The 20971-nt window shown below is 62.2% G+C and overlaps 1 protein-coding gene across 10 annotated transcripts in view; it reads left to right on the top strand.

Annotated features, from left to right (window-relative positions):
- ARNT2 (aryl hydrocarbon receptor nuclear translocator 2) overlaps positions 1-20971 on the top strand; it is a 134771-nt gene that overhangs the window by 97789 nt on the left and 16011 nt on the right. For all 10 annotated transcript variants that reach the window (XR_005532765.1, XM_039257567.1, XM_039257553.1 and 7 more), the window contains exons 9-15: positions 4348-4424; positions 5281-5415; positions 6629-6703; positions 11325-11476; positions 16912-16984; positions 17726-17849; positions 20608-20707. Coding sequence is in view for 9 of the 10 variants with exons in the window: in XM_039257567.1 (XP_039113498.1) it covers positions 4348-4424; positions 5281-5415; positions 6629-6703; positions 11325-11476; positions 16912-16984; positions 17726-17849; positions 20608-20707 (736 nt within the window). In the remaining variant the exon portion in view is untranslated. The remainder of the gene's footprint in view (positions 1-4347; positions 4425-5280; positions 5416-6628; positions 6704-11324; positions 11477-16911; positions 16985-17725; positions 17850-20607; positions 20708-20971) is intronic.

Here is a 20971-nt window from a genome sequence, read left to right as displayed (position 1 = left end):
TCGCGCGGGCAGACTCCGGGCACCAGCCCAGCCGCTGGGCGCTCTGCCGGAGCGGAGATGCGCCTCAAGCTGACGGCGCCCCGGTCACGTGGTGCCGTCTCTACTTGCCGCACCAGCGACTTCCCTGAAGGGGCGGCGTCCAGCCCAGTTGTGGGCAGAGCCTGGGGCGGGGGGGCGCTGACCCTCAGCTCGCCCCCCCCCCCCGTCACACCCGTCACCTCCTCGCGCACTCTTCCTTGGCTTCCCTCCCCCAGAAACCATCGGCGCTGGGGTCCTGGCCTCAGGCTCTGATCCAGGAAGAACCTAACCGAGATGCCCACTTGGCAGGCGCGGGAAAACGTGGGATCAGGGCCACGCTGAGTCCAGGAAACCTGAAGAACGGCGTGTGCCGGACGGCCCAGAACCGTCAGCACCGGCGGCTGAAACCGACGGAGGGGGTGGGGTGCGGGAGAGCAGGGCTTCGAGGGACAATCCCCCGGTCCCTGCGCCCCTTCTGCCCCCTCACAAATGAGGCTGTGTGTGAAGGCGCCCCAGCAATCCGTGCGCGTGGATGCGGATCCTTGGAACCCGACCTTGACAGTAGGTGCTGTACCACTCACGTGCCCGCGGCTTGCGGAGGCCACGCCCAGGCTGGGCACCACGGTGTCGCGAGGATGGGGTGTCACGCAGGCGAAGAGGGTCCCCCAGGGCTCTGGGCCCTTTGCTTCTGTGCGAGCCTCTGTCGGTGGCACATGCTGTTCTAGAAGGTGGTCCGTGCAGCGAGACCCAGGAATAGCCATCTTGCTCCTAAGAGGGTTTAATCATCATAGGACTCAAACAAGCCTGAACTCAGGTCTTTATATTTAAGATATGTTTCTTCCAAGCAGCATATAGCTGGGTCTTAAAAGACCTTTTCTTTTTCTTTTTTTTTTTTTTTCAATTTTTAATGTTTATTTTTGAAAGAGAGAGAGAGACAGAGCGTGAGTGGGGAGGGGCAGAGAGAGGGAGACACAGAATCCGGAACAGCTCCAGGCTCCAAGCTGTCAGCACAGAGCCCGACGCGGGGCTCGAACCCACAAACCAAGAGATCATGACCTGAGCCGGAGTCGGACGCTTACCTGACTGAGCCCCCCAGGGGCCCTGAAAGACCTTTCCACTTGGTATAGATTCCTAGGTGGACAGGTTTTGGATTTTTTTTGTTTTTTGTTTTTTTTTTTGTCGCTCTTGATACTTTAAAATACATGCACTTCCGTTGTCTCTGGCAAGAAATCGGCTCTTATAAAATGCATCTTTGCTCCCCTGTAGCTCAGCGTGGCTCTTTCCCATGGACCCTTGGAAGATCTTACCACTGGTTTCAACAACTGATGTTGCTCGGCCGAAGTTGTCTGCTTCCTGTGCTTGGGGTTTGTCAGGCTTCTAGCGCCTGTAGATTGTACTTCGTAGCAAATTCGAAACGTTTTCAGCCATTAGTTCTTCAAATACCCTTTCTGTCTCTATTCTCTCTCCTTGGAGACCCAGGCGCACAAATCAGGGCACTCGAGGTTCCCGTGGCTCGCACACCAGCGTGTGTCTCTTTAAAAGTTCCTTTTTTTTTTTTTTTTTTAAACATGGGATCATTTCCATGGCTGTGCTTTTAATTTTAAGCCCACTCATCCCTCCTTTGTCATCAGTACATCCAGGACACACTTTATCTCACACATTATAGTTTCCATCTCCAGGAATTCGATTTTGGTCTTTTTTAAAATATCTCCCTTGGCTCGACTTAACTATTTGAACATACGGAATGCAGTTACACAAACAGTTCCAGTGTGTTTGCTAATTCTAATTCGTCACTTCTGGGTCTGCTCTGCCTGGCTGATCTCTTCCCTTATTTATAGGTTGTATTTTCTTGCTTTGTTACATGCCTGGTAATTTTTTATCTGATGGTAGACATTGTGAAATGTAAGCTGTTGGGTTGGAAACGCATAAGGCAAGAAGCTGGGGCAGTTGTAGGGCATGTTTGTTTTCCATACATCAGAGATGAGGTCTGTTGCCTCATATACAGTGTCTTAAAAACCATGGTTTCTTCCTTTTTAATATTTATTTTTGGGAGAGAGAGAGAGAGAGAGAGAGAGAGAGAGAGAGAAAGGGAGATCAGGGGAAGAGAAGAGACGGAGAGAGAGAGAATCCCAAGCAGGCTCCACACTGTCAGTGCATAGCCCAGCACGGGGCTGGAAGTCACAAAATGAGATCATGACCTGATCCAAAATCAAGAGTCAGATGTCTAACCGAGTGAGCCACCCAGGCACCCCCAAGACTGTTGTTTCTTATATCTGTTAGTTTCTGGCTGTTTCGGGCAGGAAGGTAGATGGGCTGGAAGGGGAAGTCCATTATGATTATTTTTTAATGCTGTATCAAGGGCATCGCACCGTGGAGGGCTGTCAGCATGAGTCACAGCCTGTGGGCACTGCCTTCCCTGTCAGGGAGACACGCTCCGTCGTGTCCAGAAGAGATGGAGCAAGGTCATGGCGATGGTCATGCCCAGTGCATCATGGGAACAGCCTCAGGGGGTGCAGGCGGCAGAAGCGTATTCAGAAGAGAGACGACGAGGAGGGAGACTCGAGCCAGTTTTGGAGGAAGAGCAGTTCGGCTGAAGCAAGGGTGTTTGGCAGACTTGGGACGCTGTGGCCCTTTCCCTGTTGGCGGGGCAAGTGCAAGGTGGGTAGAGGCCCCGCAGAGGAGGTGTGGGAAGCGATGCGGTGACCGGCCCTTCTCTGGAGCATCCCTGTCGTGCAACCTTGGCTTCCTGCACTCAGGGTGGCTGCGAGGGCCCCGCCATCATGCGTGGGTTCCGCAGAGGGAGGAGCTTTCCCAAGAGCCTCGCTCGGGCGCTTCTGCTCTCGCCTCCCAGGCCAGGGCCGTGCCCCTGACCCCCGAGTCCTCAAACAGGGTGGATGCGGTGCCACCCTGAACAGATCGGCTCTCTCTGTCTCTCTCTCTCTGTCTCTCTCTCTCTCACTCTCTCAAAAATAAATAAACATTTTTTAAAATTTTAGAAAATTGAGAAGCAAAGGACCAAAATCCCAGTAGGAAAATGGGGAAGAGACAGAACAGACAGTTCCCTGAAGGTCAGGATACAGAACTGCTCCTCGCACATGAGATAATGTTCTAACCCGTAACGAGAGGGAAGTGCCGACTAAGACCCCTCTGAGAACATTACATGACGTGACCGCGGGTTCCGCTGACCCCGACTGTGGGGACGCAGGCCTCTCAGACACGTTGCTGGGACCCGGGCCGCACAGCCCGCGCGGGACGGCCCCTCCTGGGACGGACCCCCAGGGAGTCTGCAGCCACTGGAAAGCACGTGTGCACGAGGTGGCTTGTGAGGTCCCGCGGCAGGCGCCCGGCGTCATAGGCCCTGGGGACTGCCCTCGGGGTGACGAGGGACCGTTCAGGACTTACTGTTCAGTGACGTGAGCAAAACCCCGCGAGGGGCCAAGGTTCTGCTCTTCCCGGTGGGAAGGAGGGAGGTGAGAAAATAATACCTGTACGTGCTCCTTTGGGTGAGAAAAAGTGCAGCGAGGACGAGGCAGAAATTTGGAGGCTGGTCCCCGGCGGGCGTGGGGGGGGCGGTGGGGTCAGAGCGGAGCGACGTGCCTCTGGCTCCCGGGACCACGGTCGGCCGTGACGCGCTGTCCCCGTGCTTGTGGGCTGGTGTCACCAGGAAGCTTCGGGGTGAGCGGCGTGGCTGTGTGCTACGCGCTGTGTGGCGTGGAGGGTGCCCGCCAGCTCCAGCCCTTCCAGAACCTTGCATGTGAGCCACGTGCTTCGTCAGACCCCACCGGACGGAGCCGAAGACTCTTTTCTGACCAGAGAACAATGAAGGTTGTTTTGACCAAGGCCTGCCTACCCAGAGCACTGGGGGTTCGTTTGTTTGTTTAAGGTTTATTTTTACGTAATCCCTACGCCCCACGCGGGGCTCGAACTCACGACAGTCACAACGCTGATGTCAGGAGTCTGGTACAACACCGGCTGAGCCAGCCGGGCGCCCAGGGACTGTCCCCTTTTCTCCTTCCGAGTCCACGGAAACGACACACCCACCTCCCCAGGAATGCCGCTCACACTTCTTACTGAGATTTCTTTTACAGCAAAATGTTGTGGCCAAGTTTGCAAACGTGTAATGAATAATTCACGTTCCGTCTTCCTCGCGTTCCTGCGAGGACCCAGGAAGTCACCAGGGGCGCCAGCGGGGGGCGGGGCGGGGCGTTCAGCCACCCACAGGCCGAGTGCTCGCGCGCCCGTGCTTCCTTTGCGCCACAAATCCCCAGGCGCTTCGGCCCCTTTCCAGCCGCGTGGAGGCTGCTGGTGACACCACTTCCCTCCTTTCAGGGATGACGATACCTGAGGACGACGCGGACGTGGGGCAGGGCAGCAAGTACTGCCTCGTGGCCATCGGCCGCCTCCAGGTGAGGGGAGGCGCTTGGCGGGGCGTGCACCCGGGTGGTGCCTGCCCCCGCAGGGCCCCAGGCCCCTGGCTGGGCAGGGGTGAGGCTGCACGTGGGGAGCGCAGGGACGGTAGGATGCCGCCCCCTGCTGATGATGGCGGGGGGTGGGGGGGAGGCCGCTAGCCTGCCCTGCGCTGCTCCCAGGTCTCAGAGGACAAGAGATGAGGAGGTGTGTCCACACCCACCCATGACGGGCGTTGCTTGTTCCTCACGGGGGTGGGAGTGAGCCCTTGCACACCTTCAGTCCACAAATGTGACCTCTCCAAACATCTGACCCGTCCCGCAGACCCGCGTGCCACCCTGCGTAAGGGGAAGGGCAGAAGGGGAGAGCATGGACATTTCTGAGCACCAGCTGTATGCCTCGCAGCACCAGGGTTTAGCCCGCGGTGTGTCTGGAAGCTCACCCCACCCTGAGATCGCAGGGCTCATTATTCCCACTGACTGATAAGGAAACTGAGGCTCTGAATGTAAGGTGGCCCACGGCTAGTTAGTGGAAGGCGTGGCCAGGACGCTTTGAACATTTAAAACATTTTTTAAGGTTTATTTTGAGAGGCAGAGAGAGAGGGAGACATGGAATCGGAAGCAGCTCCAGGCTCTGAGCTGTCAGCACAGAGCCTGACACAGGGCTTGAACCCATGAACCTAGAGACCATGACCTGAGCCCCCTAGGCGCCCCTTTGAACGTTTTGGACCCGCTGTACTGATGACCCGGAGCGCCTGTGACAGGAACTGCTCGTGGGTGACCCCCGGCCCCTGCCTCTCTGGCCATCCGTGCCCCGTGTCCATCGGGACCACCTCAGCGTGCATTCCCCTTCCAGGTGACCAGCTCGCCCGTGTGCATGGACATGAGCGGGATGTCGGTGCCCACGGAGTTCTTATCCCGGCACAGCTCGGACGGGGTCATCACGTTCGTGGACCCCAGGTGCATCAGCGTGGTCGGCTACCAACCCCAGGTAGGGGCTCGGGCTTGGCGCGTGGCCAGACGTTTACCTTTGCTGGAATGTGCTGGTGTCGTCTGTGCGGGCTGCGGCAGGGAAGCGGCGTAGGGAGCTCGGTGTAGACACCCGCATTCCTGCCGGGACAGGGGGGCGTCCTTCCAGAGCAGGAAAGACATGGCGAACAGCCAGCCCGCTGCCCGCGCCAGCCCTCCGTGCCGGCCCTCGCCGCCCGTCCGCCCGCCGGGCCGAGCGTTGCACACCGGGGTTAGGGTGCTCTGTGGGGAAGGGGCTGTCGGTCAGTTAACTTGGGTGAACACAAAACAGGGCGTCTGCTTCTTGGAAACTTAAAGACATTCTCAGTCCCCAAACTGAAGCCTTGAGGAAAGGTGGCCACTCAATTTTGCTCAGTCCCTTGTGACTCAGATGTGGGAGCTTTTGTTTCAGGGGCGTATTTTCAGGTCTTTGTCCTAGATCGTTCTTTTTAAATGCCAGCGTCATGAGAAACCCAGAAGGGCAGGAGATGATTCTAGATGAAGGTAAACCCAAGACAGACCGTCAGTGTGGAACGGGGGAGCCTTCTGTGGGGCCCAGGCTGAACCCACGTAGCCACAAAGACGTCTGGGAGACCATTGGAGAAACGTTAACGTGTGTGGAGTATCAGGCGGATTAGGTGTGATGTGGAACATCCATGTATCTGTGAGGTCAGTTTTTAGGGACACACTTCAGGACACGTGTCTTGTAAGATGTCATTTTTAAAAAATTTTTTTAAATGTTTATTTTAGAGAGAGAGAGACAGAGCATGAGCAGGGGAGGGGCAGAGAGAGAGGGAGACACAGAATCTGAAGCAGCTCCAGGCTCTGAGCTGTCAGCACAGAGCCCGACGCGGGGCTCGAACCCACAAACTGCGAGATCATGACCTGAGCCGAAGTCGGACGCTTAACCGATTAAGCCCCCCAGGCTCCTCTCTGTTTCTGGAAGTGTGCTTGTTATGGCCTCTGCATCTCCAGGCAAACCAATAAGATTGTGCTGAGGCTGCTGACAGAGTGCCTGAGCCCGATGAGGAGGGGGTAGCGGGCAGGGGGGCGCAGGGGACACTGCGTCCCCCTTAGGATGCGGCGAGCCAGGGGACAGGGCTGAAGGGGAGGCAGAGGGGCGCTGCTGTCTGACAGTCGGGCGTCCGTAGTGGGGAACGGGGCTGGGGGTCCTTAACGCGTGTCTCTGTATTCAGGATCTCCTAGGAAAGGACATTCTGGAATTCTGCCACTCCGAGGATCAGAGCCACCTGCGCGAGAGCTTCCAGCAGGTACCAGCGAGGCCGCCGACCACGACGGGGCCCAGCACACGCCCGGCAGGCCCAGCGGCGGGTTGGGGGCAGATGCAGCTGGAGGCCAAGACTGCGAGAAGGGCAGGGGACAGAGGCTGATAATGTGTTGGGGGGGGGGGCGGGGTGAAGGCCACTGAGGCCACGTTAGGAGTTCAGGCCCCCACCCCCCGCCCCGCCCACGACCCTGATGAGACTGTAGCAGAGCAGAGGGTGTGGACAGCTTGGGTGGCCAGGGGTCAGCGCAGGCGGGCGTTGGAAAGCCCCTGCTCGAGGTGACGGGAGGGGGGAGGGGGAGCTCAGGGCCCCTTGTCGCCTCGCTGACGCCTCGGGGAGAGCGGGGAACAGGGCTCAGCCCGGCTGCGGGAGCCTGGGAGGAGGGCCCCCCGGGCTGAGCGCCTGCTGTGTGTGGCCCGGGCCCGCACAGTCGTGGGGGCGTCGCCTGCCACGTCACGGGACAGGAGGGGACCCTCGGGGGCAGGCAGGGGCCCCACGGCCACGCGGTGGATGCGTGGGACCCGCGTCAGCGCTCAGCCGCAACGGCAGAGAGGAGGGGCCCCTCCCTTGCGCGGCCCGAGCCCAGGAAGGAGAGCAGCGGGTCTTCCAGCCGCTTCGCAGGAGGGAAGGGCGCCCCTCCCTCACCGCGAGCCCCCTGACGGCCGTATCGGTGCCGTGGGCGCGTCCACAGCAGACGCACCGCTCCATTCCCACTCCATTCCCGCGCGTGGGGCATCCGTGCGGGTCTCAGGCACCGCCCCACCCCTGCGCTCCCTGCAAGCACCACCCGCCCCTGCTTCTCTGAGTCCTGTCCCTGAGCTGGGCCCGTAGCGTCTGCTCCGCGCCTGTATCCAGGTGTCGGCACCCACCGCGCGCGCACACCCAGCACACCCAGCACCGCGTGCGCCCGCACACCCAGCACACCCAGCATCCTGCACCCACACACCCAGCACACCCAGCACCGCGTGCGCCTGCACACCCAGCACACCCAGCACCCCGTGCCCACACACCCAGCACACCCAGCACCGCGTGCACCCGCACACCCAGCACACTCAGCACACCCAGCACCCCGCGCCCACACACCCAGCACACCCAGCACACCCAGCACCGCACGCGCCCGCACACCCAGCACACCCAGCACCGCATGCGCCTGCACACCCAGCACACCCAGCACACCCCTGCACCACATGCCTGCACACCCAGCACACCCCTGCACCACACGCCTGCACACCCAGCACACCCCTGCACCACACGCCCGCAGCCCTCAGCACCTGGTTCTCCTGTCCCCCAGGCTTTGCCACATCTTAACTTCCACGTGCCAGTGGCTTTGCAGTGAGTCTAGAATCAGATCCAGGCTCCTCAACCACAGCTGCAAGCTCAGTGTGACCCTCGACCTCATGTCTTATCCTCATGGGCTCACGGCACATGGTCACACGGGTCTTCCGGTGCCACTTCCCACCTCAGGGCCTTTGCACATGCTCCCTCCGACTAGACTGCTGTTCCCGCACTCTTTCCCGGACTGACGTCTTAGTGATTGGGCTTTAACGCCTGTCATCTCAGAGGTGTGGTCAGCGGCCATTACGCCAGCCCGGAAGGCCCCTACCCTCCTTCTCTGCCCCTTGTTTTTCCTCCACAACAAATGCTCCAGTTTGTAATTGTTTTATTTGTCTGCTGATTATCTCCCCCAACGTTCTCTCTACTAAAACATAAGCTCCCTGTGGGCAGGCTCCCCATCTGTGCTTTCACTGTCACGTCCACCACGGAGGCTAGACTTTCCTCCTGGGTGGGTGGCTCTTGATACAGTCTGAATGGACCCTGACCCACAGCAAGTGACTTTCATTCCGGAAAACTGCGAGAGGAGTGTGGTGCAGCGTTGCAGGGGTGTGTCCGTCATGAGGCATCTTTGCTGAGTACGTGGAGATTAATCCAACCTCGGGACTGGGTCTGCATCCCCCCCCCCCGGGTCTGTGGACACAGACAAACCAGAGCCCTTGTCGCACACGATGGAAGGTCATCGTCAGCCCGCACGGCCTGTAGGCAGCCCCGCTTTCAGGGCCACAGCACTAGTGGAATGGGGGATGGGGTCCCCATTTCCAGCGTGTCCTCCCCGTCACCTGCTGCACGGGGGCCTCCCGTCTGAGAGCACGCCAGCGTGTTACCCTGCGGATGCTGCCAGAAGCCGGTGGTTTGGGGGCGGAAACGGGAGGAACGTAACACCGGCCCCGCGTGACACCTGCTTAGGGACCCCTCACCCTGGAAGTGACACCTTGCCCCGAGGCCAAAGCTCAGCAGGCCACGGCCGGGCGGCCACGGGGACACCCTGGAGCGCTGGCCTCGGCCCCTCGCGTGTGTTCTTTGGGCTCCGGCCACTGGCGGCCCGGCTGGGGGACGGGTTTTGGTCAGAGGAAGGAGCACAGAGCCCGCCTGGGACTCTGGATTTAAACCAAAGTGTGTGAGTGGCCCGGACGTGAGACCCTTACAGGGCTGCCAGGCTTCTGGTCGGTTTGGGTCTGGGGGGCCCAGCCCAGGCGCCCCGAAACTGAGTCTGCCCTCGGCTCCGCTCCTGGACCCTCGCCAGGTTACAGCCGCCCGGCGGTCAGGTGGCCGAGCGGGGCTCCTGCCCCCTCTGCCCCGCGGCGCGGGTGCTGCTGGGTTGTGGCGGCCTGCGTGGTCCCTGCCCGCCTGGCGTCTGGGTTCTGCGTGCAGGTGGATCGTGAGTCCGGGAGCCCAGCCCCGTCTCCCCCTGGGAACCCTCTGCGGCCCCTCGGCGTCCTGGTGACCCCGTGCCTCCTGAGTCCCGCCACCGCGTCTGTCCTGGGCCGGGCTCTGCCTCGGCCACAGGGATCCATGAAAACACGGGGCAGCGGGGCCGGGAGACCGGGACCCCTCCTCCGCCCCCGCAGCCGGGCTCCGTCAGGACGCCTGGGCGGGAAATTCAACTCCTGTGGGGCTCACCTTCCAGATCCATGCGGTGCTGTCGTGAGGGCCACACGGGGTGACCGGTACCTTAGGCTGAGCCGGGAACTTGGCCCCGGGCGGGGAGGGTGGGCAATGGCCGGCCCTCCCTCTGCCCCTTCTCCAGCTCAGGGCCGAGCTTTGCACACGGACAGTGGGGTGGTGCCTGGGCGAGTGTGTTCCGTGGCCAGGACACGGGGCTGAATTCGTGGGGGGCGGCTGCCTGCTTGCGCTGTTTTGTGCGGATACAGAGTCTCCCACGGGACCCCCTCAGAGTGCCGGCCTCTGGGGCACGTGGCCTTGGCCTCTGGTCCTGTGGGGAAAGAGGCAGCTTCCTGCTGGGACCTGCCGGTGAGCCCTGAGTGTCGGGGTCCTGCCTGACCCCCCATTGCCTCCTCACGCTCGGTGCCAGGAAGGGTCATCCGCCCTCCTGGACATCGGTCTGGTTTCCCGCCAGGGGTCCAGCCCCCTCAGGATTCGGTCGTCCAGGTTCCCCGGGGTCGTCCCCCAGGCTGCGTCAGCCCAGGGCGTGGGGAGGAAGTTCAGGTGTGCCTGCTCCGGGCCGAGCCCGGCGGGGGGGGGGGTGACACAGGTCACGAAGAGATCCCTGACCCCGGGCTGTCCTCAGACATCCAGCCAGGAATAAAGTAGAGGTGAGGGCAGTTAAGGGAGGGGGGCCGGGCCCTCCGCGACCCTGCAACCAGGTCCTGTTCTCATCTCTGATCACTCTGGTGTCACGGTCAAGCCAGCCCGGCTGCCCTGGGCCCAGAGCCTCCGTCCCGACCGTCCCGACCAGGCCCAGGATGTGGGGAGAGGCACCCCGGCCCGGCTTTGTCCTGGGAGCATATTCACACCCAAGCCTAGCCCCGCCCCCCGGCCGGTCCTGGCTCCCTCTTCCTGTGTGTGTGTGCGCATGTGTGTGCGGGAGCACCTTCTCTGTGGTGCACGCTCACAGCCCCGCACCTCTGCTTGTGCACAGAGCATGAGTGTGCACAGAGCGTGAGAGCGAGACACCGTTGTGGCGTGGCACTCGGACCTTGCTTCCTGTCCGAGCTGCCCCCCCAGAGTGGTCTGATCGCGGGCAGCTCATTTAGCCTCCCTGACTCAGTAGTAAACCTACCGAGAGTAAAGCCCACTTTACCAACTTCCCGTGAGGATGTGTGTTTGGAGGTGGTTTGGAAGCCACATTGCAGCATAAAAGCAGTAATGGATCCCTGTGCACGCAGATAACGCACATGAGTTTATCATTTCATTGCACTTCCTCCCAGAGCGTGTACTTGATCCGATTAGCAGTGTTCAGTGGAGAGGAGCTAAGGACTTTTTTACTGTGAGGTGGGAAGAAATAAATCAGTGCTACAATGTAAGTCTACACCCGAGTGAGATCATTTCTTCTGAGGGGGAGGGGTACTAGTAGCAAACCCAGGGTACCCTAGCAGCCTAGGCGAAAAGGGGAACACTTGGTTTACAGGGTTTCACGGCCTGATTTGGAAGAGCTGAGAAAGAAAACGGGTAGAAAACGAATGTTTCGGAGAGTGTGACAGAGGACAGTGCCTGCTTCAGAGGGAGCCTCCCCCCGCAGCCCGGCCTTGCCCTCTGGCCCCGTTCTGAGCCCGGCCTCTCCTGACTTCCTTCCTGCTCCGTGTTTCCTTAGGTGGTGAAACTGAAGGGCCAGGTGCTGTCGGTCATGTACCGGCTCCGCACCAAGAACCGCGAGTGGGTGCTGATCCGCAGCAGCAGCTTCACCTTCCAGAACCCGTACTCCGATGAGATCGAGTACGTCATCTGCACCAACACCAACGTCAAGTACGTGCCCGTCCCGCCCGGCCCTGCAGGGCCCTCCTGAGTCCAGGGCTGGTGACCTCACCCGGGGCCCTTTCTCCCCCAGGCCCCCCTCCCCTGCAGCGGCGGTCAGTCCCTGTGGGCCCCGCCGCCACGTCCCCTGCTATGCTCCCCTCCCCCCTCCCTCCAGGTCCGCGAGGACCCGAGGTGCAGGTGCCCGGGACGCAGAGCCCAGCACAGGTGAGCCGGGTCCTTCCTGCCGCCTGGTTTCCAGGCCTTCACAGGCCGGGCCGGGGAGCGCGGCTGGGGCTCTGGCAGCTCCGGGGCCCCGGGGCAGGGGCGGGGGTGGCCCACAGCGCCTCACGCTTTCCCTGGACGCGTCCCTCCTGCTCAAGGCTCCACGGCCCCAGCAGCACCCCGGGCGTCACCCTGTACGCCACGCAGCCTGAGCTCCAGTCCGGACACCCCGCTTCCTGTACCTCGAGTTGTGCATCACGTGATGTCACAGCCCTCGCTTTCCCGTCTGTGCAGTGGGGTGATGGGGCCCCCCGTGGGTGCTGTGAGGAGTCAGTGGGGGGCTGCCAGCTGCGGGCAGGTCCCGCCCCCTCCCTGGATTTGTTCTCCAGGAAACACGAGGTCACAGAAGCATCGTGAACCGTGCCGAGTGCGTCCTGGCACAGGCGAGCACGTGGGGGCGGGGTGTGGCGGGCGCCGCCAGCAGCGTGGGGACCGTCCCTAAATGCCCGCTCCCTGTCTTGTCCACGTCCGACAGCCGTCCTGGAGATGCTGCCTCCAGGCAGTGGCCCTGGCCTCCTGGCTTGCTCAGTGCTCTGGCCCCCTTGCGTCCCCGCCGGCTCCCTGGATTGGGGCGTTCCCCTGGGATCCCCTGGGATCCCCTTCCAGGGCAGCCCCACGCTGTGCCTCAGCCTCAGCCGGGCTCCTCGCCCGCAGGGCACGGGCTGCCCCGGTTCCGTGAGGCTCCCACCGGGCAGGTCTGTGAAGTGGCCTCAGGGCCCGCGTGCCGCTGCGTGCGTGAGCCCGGTCGGTGGGGTCTGCCCGGGCGCTGCAGACGGTGTGGGGGCCGCGGGGTCCCCTCTGCCACCTGCCCGCTGCCCGCTCTGGGGCCCTGAGCCCCGTCCCGCCCAGCTCGCTCCTTGGAGCTGCAGGAGGGTCGTCCTGCCTGGCAGTGAACGCAAGAACCTCCCCCTGTTGGAGGGACCAAGGGTCCCTGTGCCCCCTCCTCCCCTCCCCCTCCTCCCTCGGGGCCCTCCCAGCACACCCTCCGCCCCCCCCCGGGGGCCACACCCCTTGTCCACACTGCCACGGGCTCATCCTGAGCCCCTGGGACAGGCACCGGCTTCCCAAACATGGAAGACCCCAGGCTCCCTGGCCTTCCAGAGCTTTCTCTGCCCGGCTCTCTGTTGGGGCCCCTCAGCCGTCCATCCCCTCGTAACCCCTCGCAGCCTGGCATTCGCTCCCAACTCTGTCTCGCTTTCTCGTGGGGACCGGCGTCAGCGACGCGCTGCTCCCTGCTCGCTGTCCCCAGGCCGTGTGACCACCCGCTCGCTCTCTACGTCCCCGTGTCCTGCCCGGGGCGGGGGGGGGGGGACGACGAGTCCTCTCTCCAGCTTCCCGTCTCGGCGATCTTGGCCGTAGCGACAGCAGGAGCAAAGGGCAGTCAAGCGGGAGCCGTAGATCCGGCTGCGGTGGAGCCGCGCTGCCTCCCGTATCTGACGTGGTCTAGTTGCCGCGTGGTGAACTCGGTTAACCTGAGGGCTTTCCTGCCCCCCCAACCCCCGCAGAGGTGTGGTCTCTGGGCGACACAACAGGACACTTGTTCCCCCAGGGCCTTGGGGTCAGAGGGTAGGTGACCGCCCTCGGGAGGAACTTACAGCCAAGGGGACAGAGGGGCCCCCGGGTGGGGCGGCTGGAACTGAGGGCCTTGAGCAGCAGACGGCAGTGACAACCAGCCCTCCGGCCCTTCCCACGGAGCTGCCTGTGGCCGGGCTCCGCCAGCGGCAGCAGACTCGTGGAAACGTCCTTAACTGCCCTGTGCCCGGGGCTGGGGGGCGGGGGGCAGGAGCCTGGGGGACCAGGAAGGGGCAGGGCCTGCCGCGGGGCCGTGAGCAGAGAGCGGGGCCCCGTGAGCCCTGCCAGGATGGGACTCTCTGCCCAGTGCTCCCTCCTGCCTCTTCCCCGGCGCCCTGATGAGGCTTCGTCCACCCTCCTCCCTGACCAGCTCCCCGCCTCCCGCCCACTGCGCGCCCCCCCCGGCCCCGCCCCCCGTGGCCCTGAGGAGCCGTGTCTGTAGAAGGCGCTCCTGCTGCTCCCAGACAGAGGCGGCTACAAGCCTGTGAGGCACGTTCGGGGTTGGGCTCCTCCCGACAGTGTGCACACGGCGTGGTCCGCACGGTCGGCCGAGCGTGTGCAGCCCCCCAGCGTCCTGGCCGGACCCCGGCTCTCCCAGGGGTCACTGCTGCCTGACCGCCCCCCTCGTGGCCGGTGCTCGCTTACTCAGGCTGAGGGAGACCCTCTGTCCGGGGAGCGTCACACTGATGGCCGGTGTCCCGCGTCCCTGGTGCAGGGAGGCCCGGGCCTGACGCATCCGGGGTCGCATCGTCCGCTCCTGTCCCCGGCGGATGGGGGGCGGCACTTCGCTGGCAGCGGGCCGTCCCGCACACAGGCTGGCATCAGAGTCCGCCGGGCCGCCGCGTTTCTGCCGCTCGGGAACTCGCAAGCACACCGAGGTGTGTCCGTCCCCCCGGCCGGGAAGTGTCCCAGCAAGCCCGTGAGGCCTCCAGCGGGACGGGGCGGGTGCACGCCACGGGCACCCAGACCCTGTGGAGCCGGCCCGTCCTTCCCCAGATCCCGCGCGGAGCCCGGTGTAGACGGTCCAGTACGTGTCCCGCAACAGGCTGGGTTCTAAATAAACTGGTCACGGGTCCCCCAGGGGCTCTCTCCTAAGTGGCCTTGCCTTGAGGGGTGAGGGGGCGGGAGGCACGCCCAGGCCCGCGGGAGGGCGCGGCTGCCGGGGGTGGTGCTCAGACTGTGCGTCTCTGGCTGGGCCGGGGAGAAGAGCCCAGGAACAGAATTCACTTTGTCTTGTTTCTCGGGCAGCAGGGCCTGAGCGCAGAACGGGACTTGTGAGAAGGTAGATTTGGCCGTTTCGGGACAGGCTGCGGGTAACTGCTCCTCTCTGGGGACGGAGCTGTCGGCCTCGACAAGCAGCGAGCTCCCCAGCAGCGGGCGGCTCAGTCGGGTGGGCGTCTGAGGCCTGATTTCCGCTCAGGTCATGATCCCAGGGTCATGGGATTGAGTCCGGCATCAGGCTCTGTGCTGAGCACGCAGCCTGCGAGGGATTCTCTCTGTTCCTCCCTTGGCCCCTCCCCTGCTCGCTCGCTCTCTCTCTCTCTTTCTTAAAAAAAAAAAAGTGGGGGGGGAAGGGAAGGAGGAAGCCGAGACTGGCCAGGGCCCCGGGCCGTCTGGTCGCGCCGGGGGCCTGAGGACCACGCTGCCCTGCTGGCTCTGCCCCGAGGAGCATAAGTGCTCAGTAGGTGGGGGCTTGGCCAGTGTGGCCCGAACAGTCCGCGCCTGGACCGAGGCCCCCCAGCTGCGCTCAGTCTGCACCTCTGCAGCCTGGTGGTGTGTCTGCTTCACGTTTGCCTGTTGACTGGGGACGGGCCGACGTTCACCTCTGTGGACAGGACGGCGTGGGCTCCTTGCTCGCAGGCTTCAGTAGAGGGACTGTGGGGGGTTGTGGGGCATGACGTGGTGACCCCCCTGCTCTGAGGTGGCTCCCGGTCTCATCAGCGCCCCCCCACCCCCCGCAGTGGCTAACCCAGGCCTTCCTGGACCGCCCAGGTGGGTGTCCCTTACCGTGGAGCAGTAGCCGCCGCCCCACACCCTCCTTTGTCACCTGCTCCTCAGGGCACGGCCTGTCTTCCGCAGACCCCTAGCATCGCGGCCTCGGTGTGCTCCGTTGTGAAGGGAGTTCAGAAACTACCCACTTGGAGTGGTATCAGCCCCTTTGTGAGCTCGGCGTGAGCCGCGGCTCGTGCAGGGGTGTGTGGAGGGTGCGGCGTCTGCAGTCGGCCTCTCCCCCACCCCCTGCCAGAACTTTCTGCACAAGCCGCCGCACCAAGGGTGTTTTTACCAGCTCCGCAGGTGAAGGATTGCACTTCACGTTTGCTCTGATTTGCACTTATTTTGTTTGCTCTAAGGGTGAACATGTTCCCCTCTGCCTGCTTACTGCGTGAACACACACGTTCCGCATCACGTGTATGCGCCGTGGGTCCTCTGTGTCCTTTAGGTCGGCTCCTGGGCAGCGGGTGGGTGTGACTTGGGTCCGTGCTCCGCTGGCCACTTTCCGCCTGTCGTTCCTGTTTGGTGCGCGGACTTGAAACAGAGGCCGCCATCCTGCTCCATTTTTAGGCTCTGAGTTGTGGGGCCTGGAAAGTAACCCGGTTTCCATCTTCTGAAACGTGAGGCGGCTGTTTCCTGTAAGGAGCCTTTTCCGTCCCGAGTGGGGCTGCCTGGGGGCCAGTGGAGCACAGAGCAAGGACCAGAGGCATCAGGGCAGGTCCTGGCTTGGAGGGACCCCCCCCCCGCCCCGCCCCGGGCAGCCCCTTTGTACTGAGCGTGAGGTCAGGGAACGCTGTGCGAGTCCGGCGTGAGGGCTGGAGGGGGGACAGGAGGCCACCCGCCCCCGTCCAGCTGAAGCCGAGGGCTTCTAGCTCCATCTGAACTTCGCCTCAACACTTTGTTTTAATGTGGTGTCTTTTCACCCTGCGTAAGATGAAATCATGAACTAAAACGTATTTCGTAAATGTTGGCAACCTAAACTTAACACACGGGGCTTGGACTCTTGATTTGAGGCATTAAAAATAATCATAACAGGGGGCGCCTGGGTGGCTTAGTCGGTTAAGCGTCTGACTTTCGCTCAGGTCATGATCTCGCGGTTCGTGGGTTCGAGCCCCGCATCGGGCTCTGTGCTGACTGCCAGCTCAGAGCCTGGAGCCTGTTTCGGTCTGTGACTCCCTCTCTCTCTGACCCTCCCCTGCTACGCTGTCTCTCTCTCTCTCTCTCTCTCTCTCCTAGAAATAAATAAATAACAAAAAAAAAATAATCATAACGGGCACCTGACTGGCTCAGTTAGTTAAGCATCTGACTTGGTTTTAGCTGAGGTCATGATCTCACGTTTCATGAGATCGAGCCCCACACTGGACTCTGTGCTGACAGTGCGGAGCCTGCTTGGGATTCCCTCTCTCTCTCTCTGCCCCTCCCCTGCTCTTGCGCTTTCTCTCTCAAAGTAAATAAACTTTAAGCAGCTGTAAAGTAAAACAAGTAAAAACCGAAAACACTTAGGGGCCTGTCGGGTGTGACCCGCTGTCCCTTGGGCTGGGGAGGGCTCTGGCTCGGGCCACGGCCACTCTGGGTGACCCTGTAACCCCCGTCCGCAGGCAGCTCCAGCAGCAGCAGGCGGAGCTGGAGGTGCACCAGAGAGATGGGCTGTCGTCCTACGACCTGGCGCAGGTGAGCTTCTGGAAGATTCTTTCCCAGTTGGAGCGGTCTCGGGCCAAGGGACGAGGGACCAAGTTCGACCCTTAGCTTGATGCCCTCAGCCCAGCAGGTGCCAGTGCCCCTTCCAAGCTCCGAGCACAGAGGTGCAGGTGCCCCGGGGGTGTCTGTGACCCCCTGCAGGGCTGGGCCGGGAAGGGTGTGGGACACGTGGGGACCAGGCGGCAGGGCCGAGCTGCCGGTCCGGGGAGTGTCGGGGCGCAGGGGGGCTGCAGGGGCCTCGGTGTGAGCCCGGGGGCCCAACCGGCAGACTCGGAGCCGACAGAGGCAGCCCCGACCCGGGTCAGCCCCCCTCCCCGCCGTCCGCCCCGCCTCGAGTGGGTCCCCCTGCTCCCCACGCCTGTCCTGCCCCTGCGCCGGGTCCCCATCTGCCTGTGCCGCCTCCTCCCCCCCCTGCCTCCTCCCTCCCCTCCCTCCCTCCTTTTCCCTCTGCATTTTCTGCTGCTTCCAACTGTGCAGAGAAACCACAAGGTGCTGGGCCTGCCGCCGACAATAGACTCTAAGTCCACGTCTGGAGCTTAGGGCAGGCTGATTGTTATCTCTCCGTAAGGGGTCCGTGCGACTCGGTTGTCCCTTCTGTGGCCTCCGGCTCACACCGCACCCGCCGCCCCAGCGAAACCGGGCAGCCTGAATTGCCAGCGAGTCCAGAGCGGGGTGTCTCACGCGGGGCCTGGCTGTGTCTTAATGTGCGAGCAGGTCCCGGTGCCCAGCCTCCCGGCCGGCGTCCACGAAGCAGGGAAGTCCGCGGAGAAGGCGGACGGCATCTTCTCCCAGGAGAGGGACCCCCGGTTCGCTGAGATGTTCGCGGGAATCAGCGCGTGTAAGTTCCCAGCGGTGCCCACGTGCCGGGGGTGTGGGGCGGGGCCGTCGGGGGCCGAGGGGGCAACTGGAGATGGCGGCCGGTGGGCCAAGGGGGCGGCGGGACAGAGCCCTGGGCGCAGGAGTCCAAATGGAGCCCCTCGGCTTCCGGCCTTGCCTCTCGCTCACCTGCTACCTGGGGCCCCGGACCCCTCGCCTCCTAAATTCGAGGGTTTGGAGGAGACGCGTGCGCCTGCGTCTGCCTCGATCCCGGACGGAAGCCCCGTGTGCACCTGCCCCCCCACCGAACAGATTTCCGCACAGAGGAGCAGCCTGGAAATGTCTCTGTCGTTCTGAACTTCAGAGAAAGGATCCCATTTTCTTGTGGTCAAGGACTTCCTGCAGGATTCAGTGCGGTTGGGCCGGGGAAGGGAGAAGCCACGGAAGGGAAGCGCCGCACTGGCCACAGGGGCCCCACGCCGCCCTGCGGAAGGTGCTTCTCCCAGCCAGGCCGTGCGCACAGCCGGGAAGCCGCGGAAAGGCCCCCGCAGCACGGGCCGCCCCCCACCCCTGCTTCCCGCGCGCTGCGCTTGTGAAACAAATCGGAACACGGAAGACAGGAACGAAGCAACAGGTTGATAAAGCCGGAGCTCGAAGGACGATGTGCACCCAGAGGTGGCATAGACGCCGTCGGGAGACGCAAGCCGTGTAAAAACCTGAATCGAAGGAGTTAGCAAAGATCCGGGTATTGTGGGTTAGGGTCATACACAGAAGTCGCCCGTCGGCACGTGCTGGGTTTTTTTCTCTGACATTTATAGAGAAACACAGCTTCCAGTGTGTTTAAAAATAGCTGCTCTTGAAAGGGGAAAAGGAGAAGAAGGAAGGAAGTCTCCCAAGAAAAGACGGAGACATTTTTAGCAAATTGCAAGATACTCAGAAAAAAAGTGAACTGGTAAGAAAGAAACTGTGACCATCACGAGCAATAAAGTAAGTTGGTGTTCAGGGACTCCTGCCCAGTAACTCCGGAATGAACCGCTGCGGAAGGTCGCTGTGGCCCAGACAGCCTCATGCGAACCCGTTGACCCGGGGGGTGGGGCGTGGCTCCCGTGGGTCATCTAAGGCTGTGGGCAAAGATGGTTGTTTTCTTTTTTTTTCAAGTTTTATTTATTTATTTTTTAAAATTTTTTAAAGTTTTATTTATTTCTGAGAGAGAGAGATGGCGTGAGCAGGGGAGGGTCAGAGAGAGAGGGAGACACAGAATCCGAAACAGGCTCCAGGCTCTGAGCTGTCAGCACAGAGCCCAACGTGGGGCCTGAACCCACAGATTGTGATCATGACCTGAGCTGAAGTCGGACGTTGAACCGACTGAGCCTCCCAGGCGCCCCCAAGTTTATTTTCAAAAAGAAAGAGGTCCATGGAGGGGAAGAGAAAGGGAGAAAGAGAATCCCTAGCAGGCTCCAGGCTGTCAGCACAGAGCCCAACGCAGGGCTCGATCTCATGAACCATGAGACCACGACCTGAGCCGAAATCAAGAGTCGGACGCTCAGCCGACTGAGCTGCCCAGGCGCCCCACTGAGATGGTCATTTTCAACCAGATACGGGGCAAATATGTGCTGGCCCCAGAGGTGAACATGTGTCGCGAACATCGGAGTGTGTGGAAGCCAAATGAAACAGAAACACAGGAAGACGCTGGTAGAGCTGGAGGGCGGCAGGAGAGCGCGGGTGCAGTTCTTCATCTCCATCAGGTCGGGTAGATCAGAGCCCCAGCGTGAGAAAGGACACGGAAGACTGAATGATGAGGTCAAGAATCTGGATGTGCCCGCGTACACGTAGAATCTTGGAGCGCTTAGGAAAGCGTGCGTTTCCCCTTTACCCAAGTCACCAAACCCTAAGTGCACAGGAAATCATAGCTTACGCCGTGTGGGTGCTCACGAGTCCCTGGGGCACGGCCCTCCTAAAACCTTTAGTTCCATCTCTGCCTGCAAGACTCAGGACCGCGGACCGGGTCAGAGACCTACACGCAGGGGTCCGGGCCCCTCCCGTGCCGTGGGACTTCCCGTGCACACCCTGTCGTCGCAGCCGAGGAAATGGGCCCAGAAGGCTGCCCACGGCCTCGGTTTATCAGAACGTTACAGAAATACTCAGCGCATGGTCAGGGGAGCCCAGCCTCTCCGCCCCAAGCCCGCGAGCCTGAGTGTCCATCACCGCTCACGTCCACCCCGTGGGGGACCCCCAACTCCGCCTGTCCCCCCAAGCCAGAGATGGGTCCAGGCGGAGGGTCCATCCAGGCACAAAATAATTGCCCCGTAGCTAACTTCGACTTCCTTCCAGCATCGTGGGGGTGGGCCGTCAGGGCCGTGGGATTAACAGGAGTGGCAGTTTCGAGACTACAGGGAAAGGAGCGCCTCAGTCACAGGCGCGAGATCGCGCCCCTGACCGGCGGGGCAGAGCTGGGGTCCGCATGCTGGGCGCCCAGTGCAGGGACCTGTCCTCAAACCACGGCTCCGTGCTTCCTCCATGGGCTTGGAAGGATGCGCAAACTAGTGTCTGAGGGAGAACTTCCGTTGCCTCTTTCCATCTCGGGAAGGGCCCGCCCTCCAGCGGCACGTAGCCCCGCGCAGCCCGTGCCCTCGTGTGCAGAGAAGGCGTGTGTGGATAGGCGGCCGGGGTGCGTCCTTCTGAAGGACGCCCACCCCCCTCCCTGCTCCCCAGCTGCCCCGCCCCCCGCAGCCTGGAGGGCAGGACGCCCTTGACCGTACCCCTTGCCCTGCTTTCCCTAGCGGAGAAGAAGATGATGACCTCAGCGTCTGCGGCGGGGACGCAGCAGATGTACTCCCAGGGGAGCCCGTTCCCCCCAGGGCACTCGGGGAAGGCCTTCAGGTACGAGCTGGGAGGGGCCCCGGGGGCGGGAGGTGCCCCTCACCCTGGAAGCCCTGGGTCAGAGCTGGGCTCCGTGTGTGGCGAATTCTGCCAACACCCATTCGTGGCTCCTGCCCTGTGGGCCCTGGGCCAGGCCGGGTCCCAGCGGCTCTGGTTTGGCCTGATGCGTTGCTGTTGCCTGCTGGGGAAGGAGGGCCAGAGACAGGGTGCCCTCAGGGCAGTGTGGGTCCTACGTGCACCCACCATGCACCCAGCTCACCAGGA

The sequence above is a fragment of the Hyaena hyaena genome, unplaced genomic scaffold (genome assembly GCF_003009895.1).
Source record: "Hyaena hyaena isolate Hyena2069 unplaced genomic scaffold, ASM300989v1 scaffold_13, whole genome shotgun sequence".
Taxonomy (NCBI): domain Eukaryota; kingdom Metazoa; phylum Chordata; class Mammalia; order Carnivora; family Hyaenidae; genus Hyaena; species Hyaena hyaena.
This window is presented reverse-complemented; position numbering and strand designations above follow the sequence as displayed.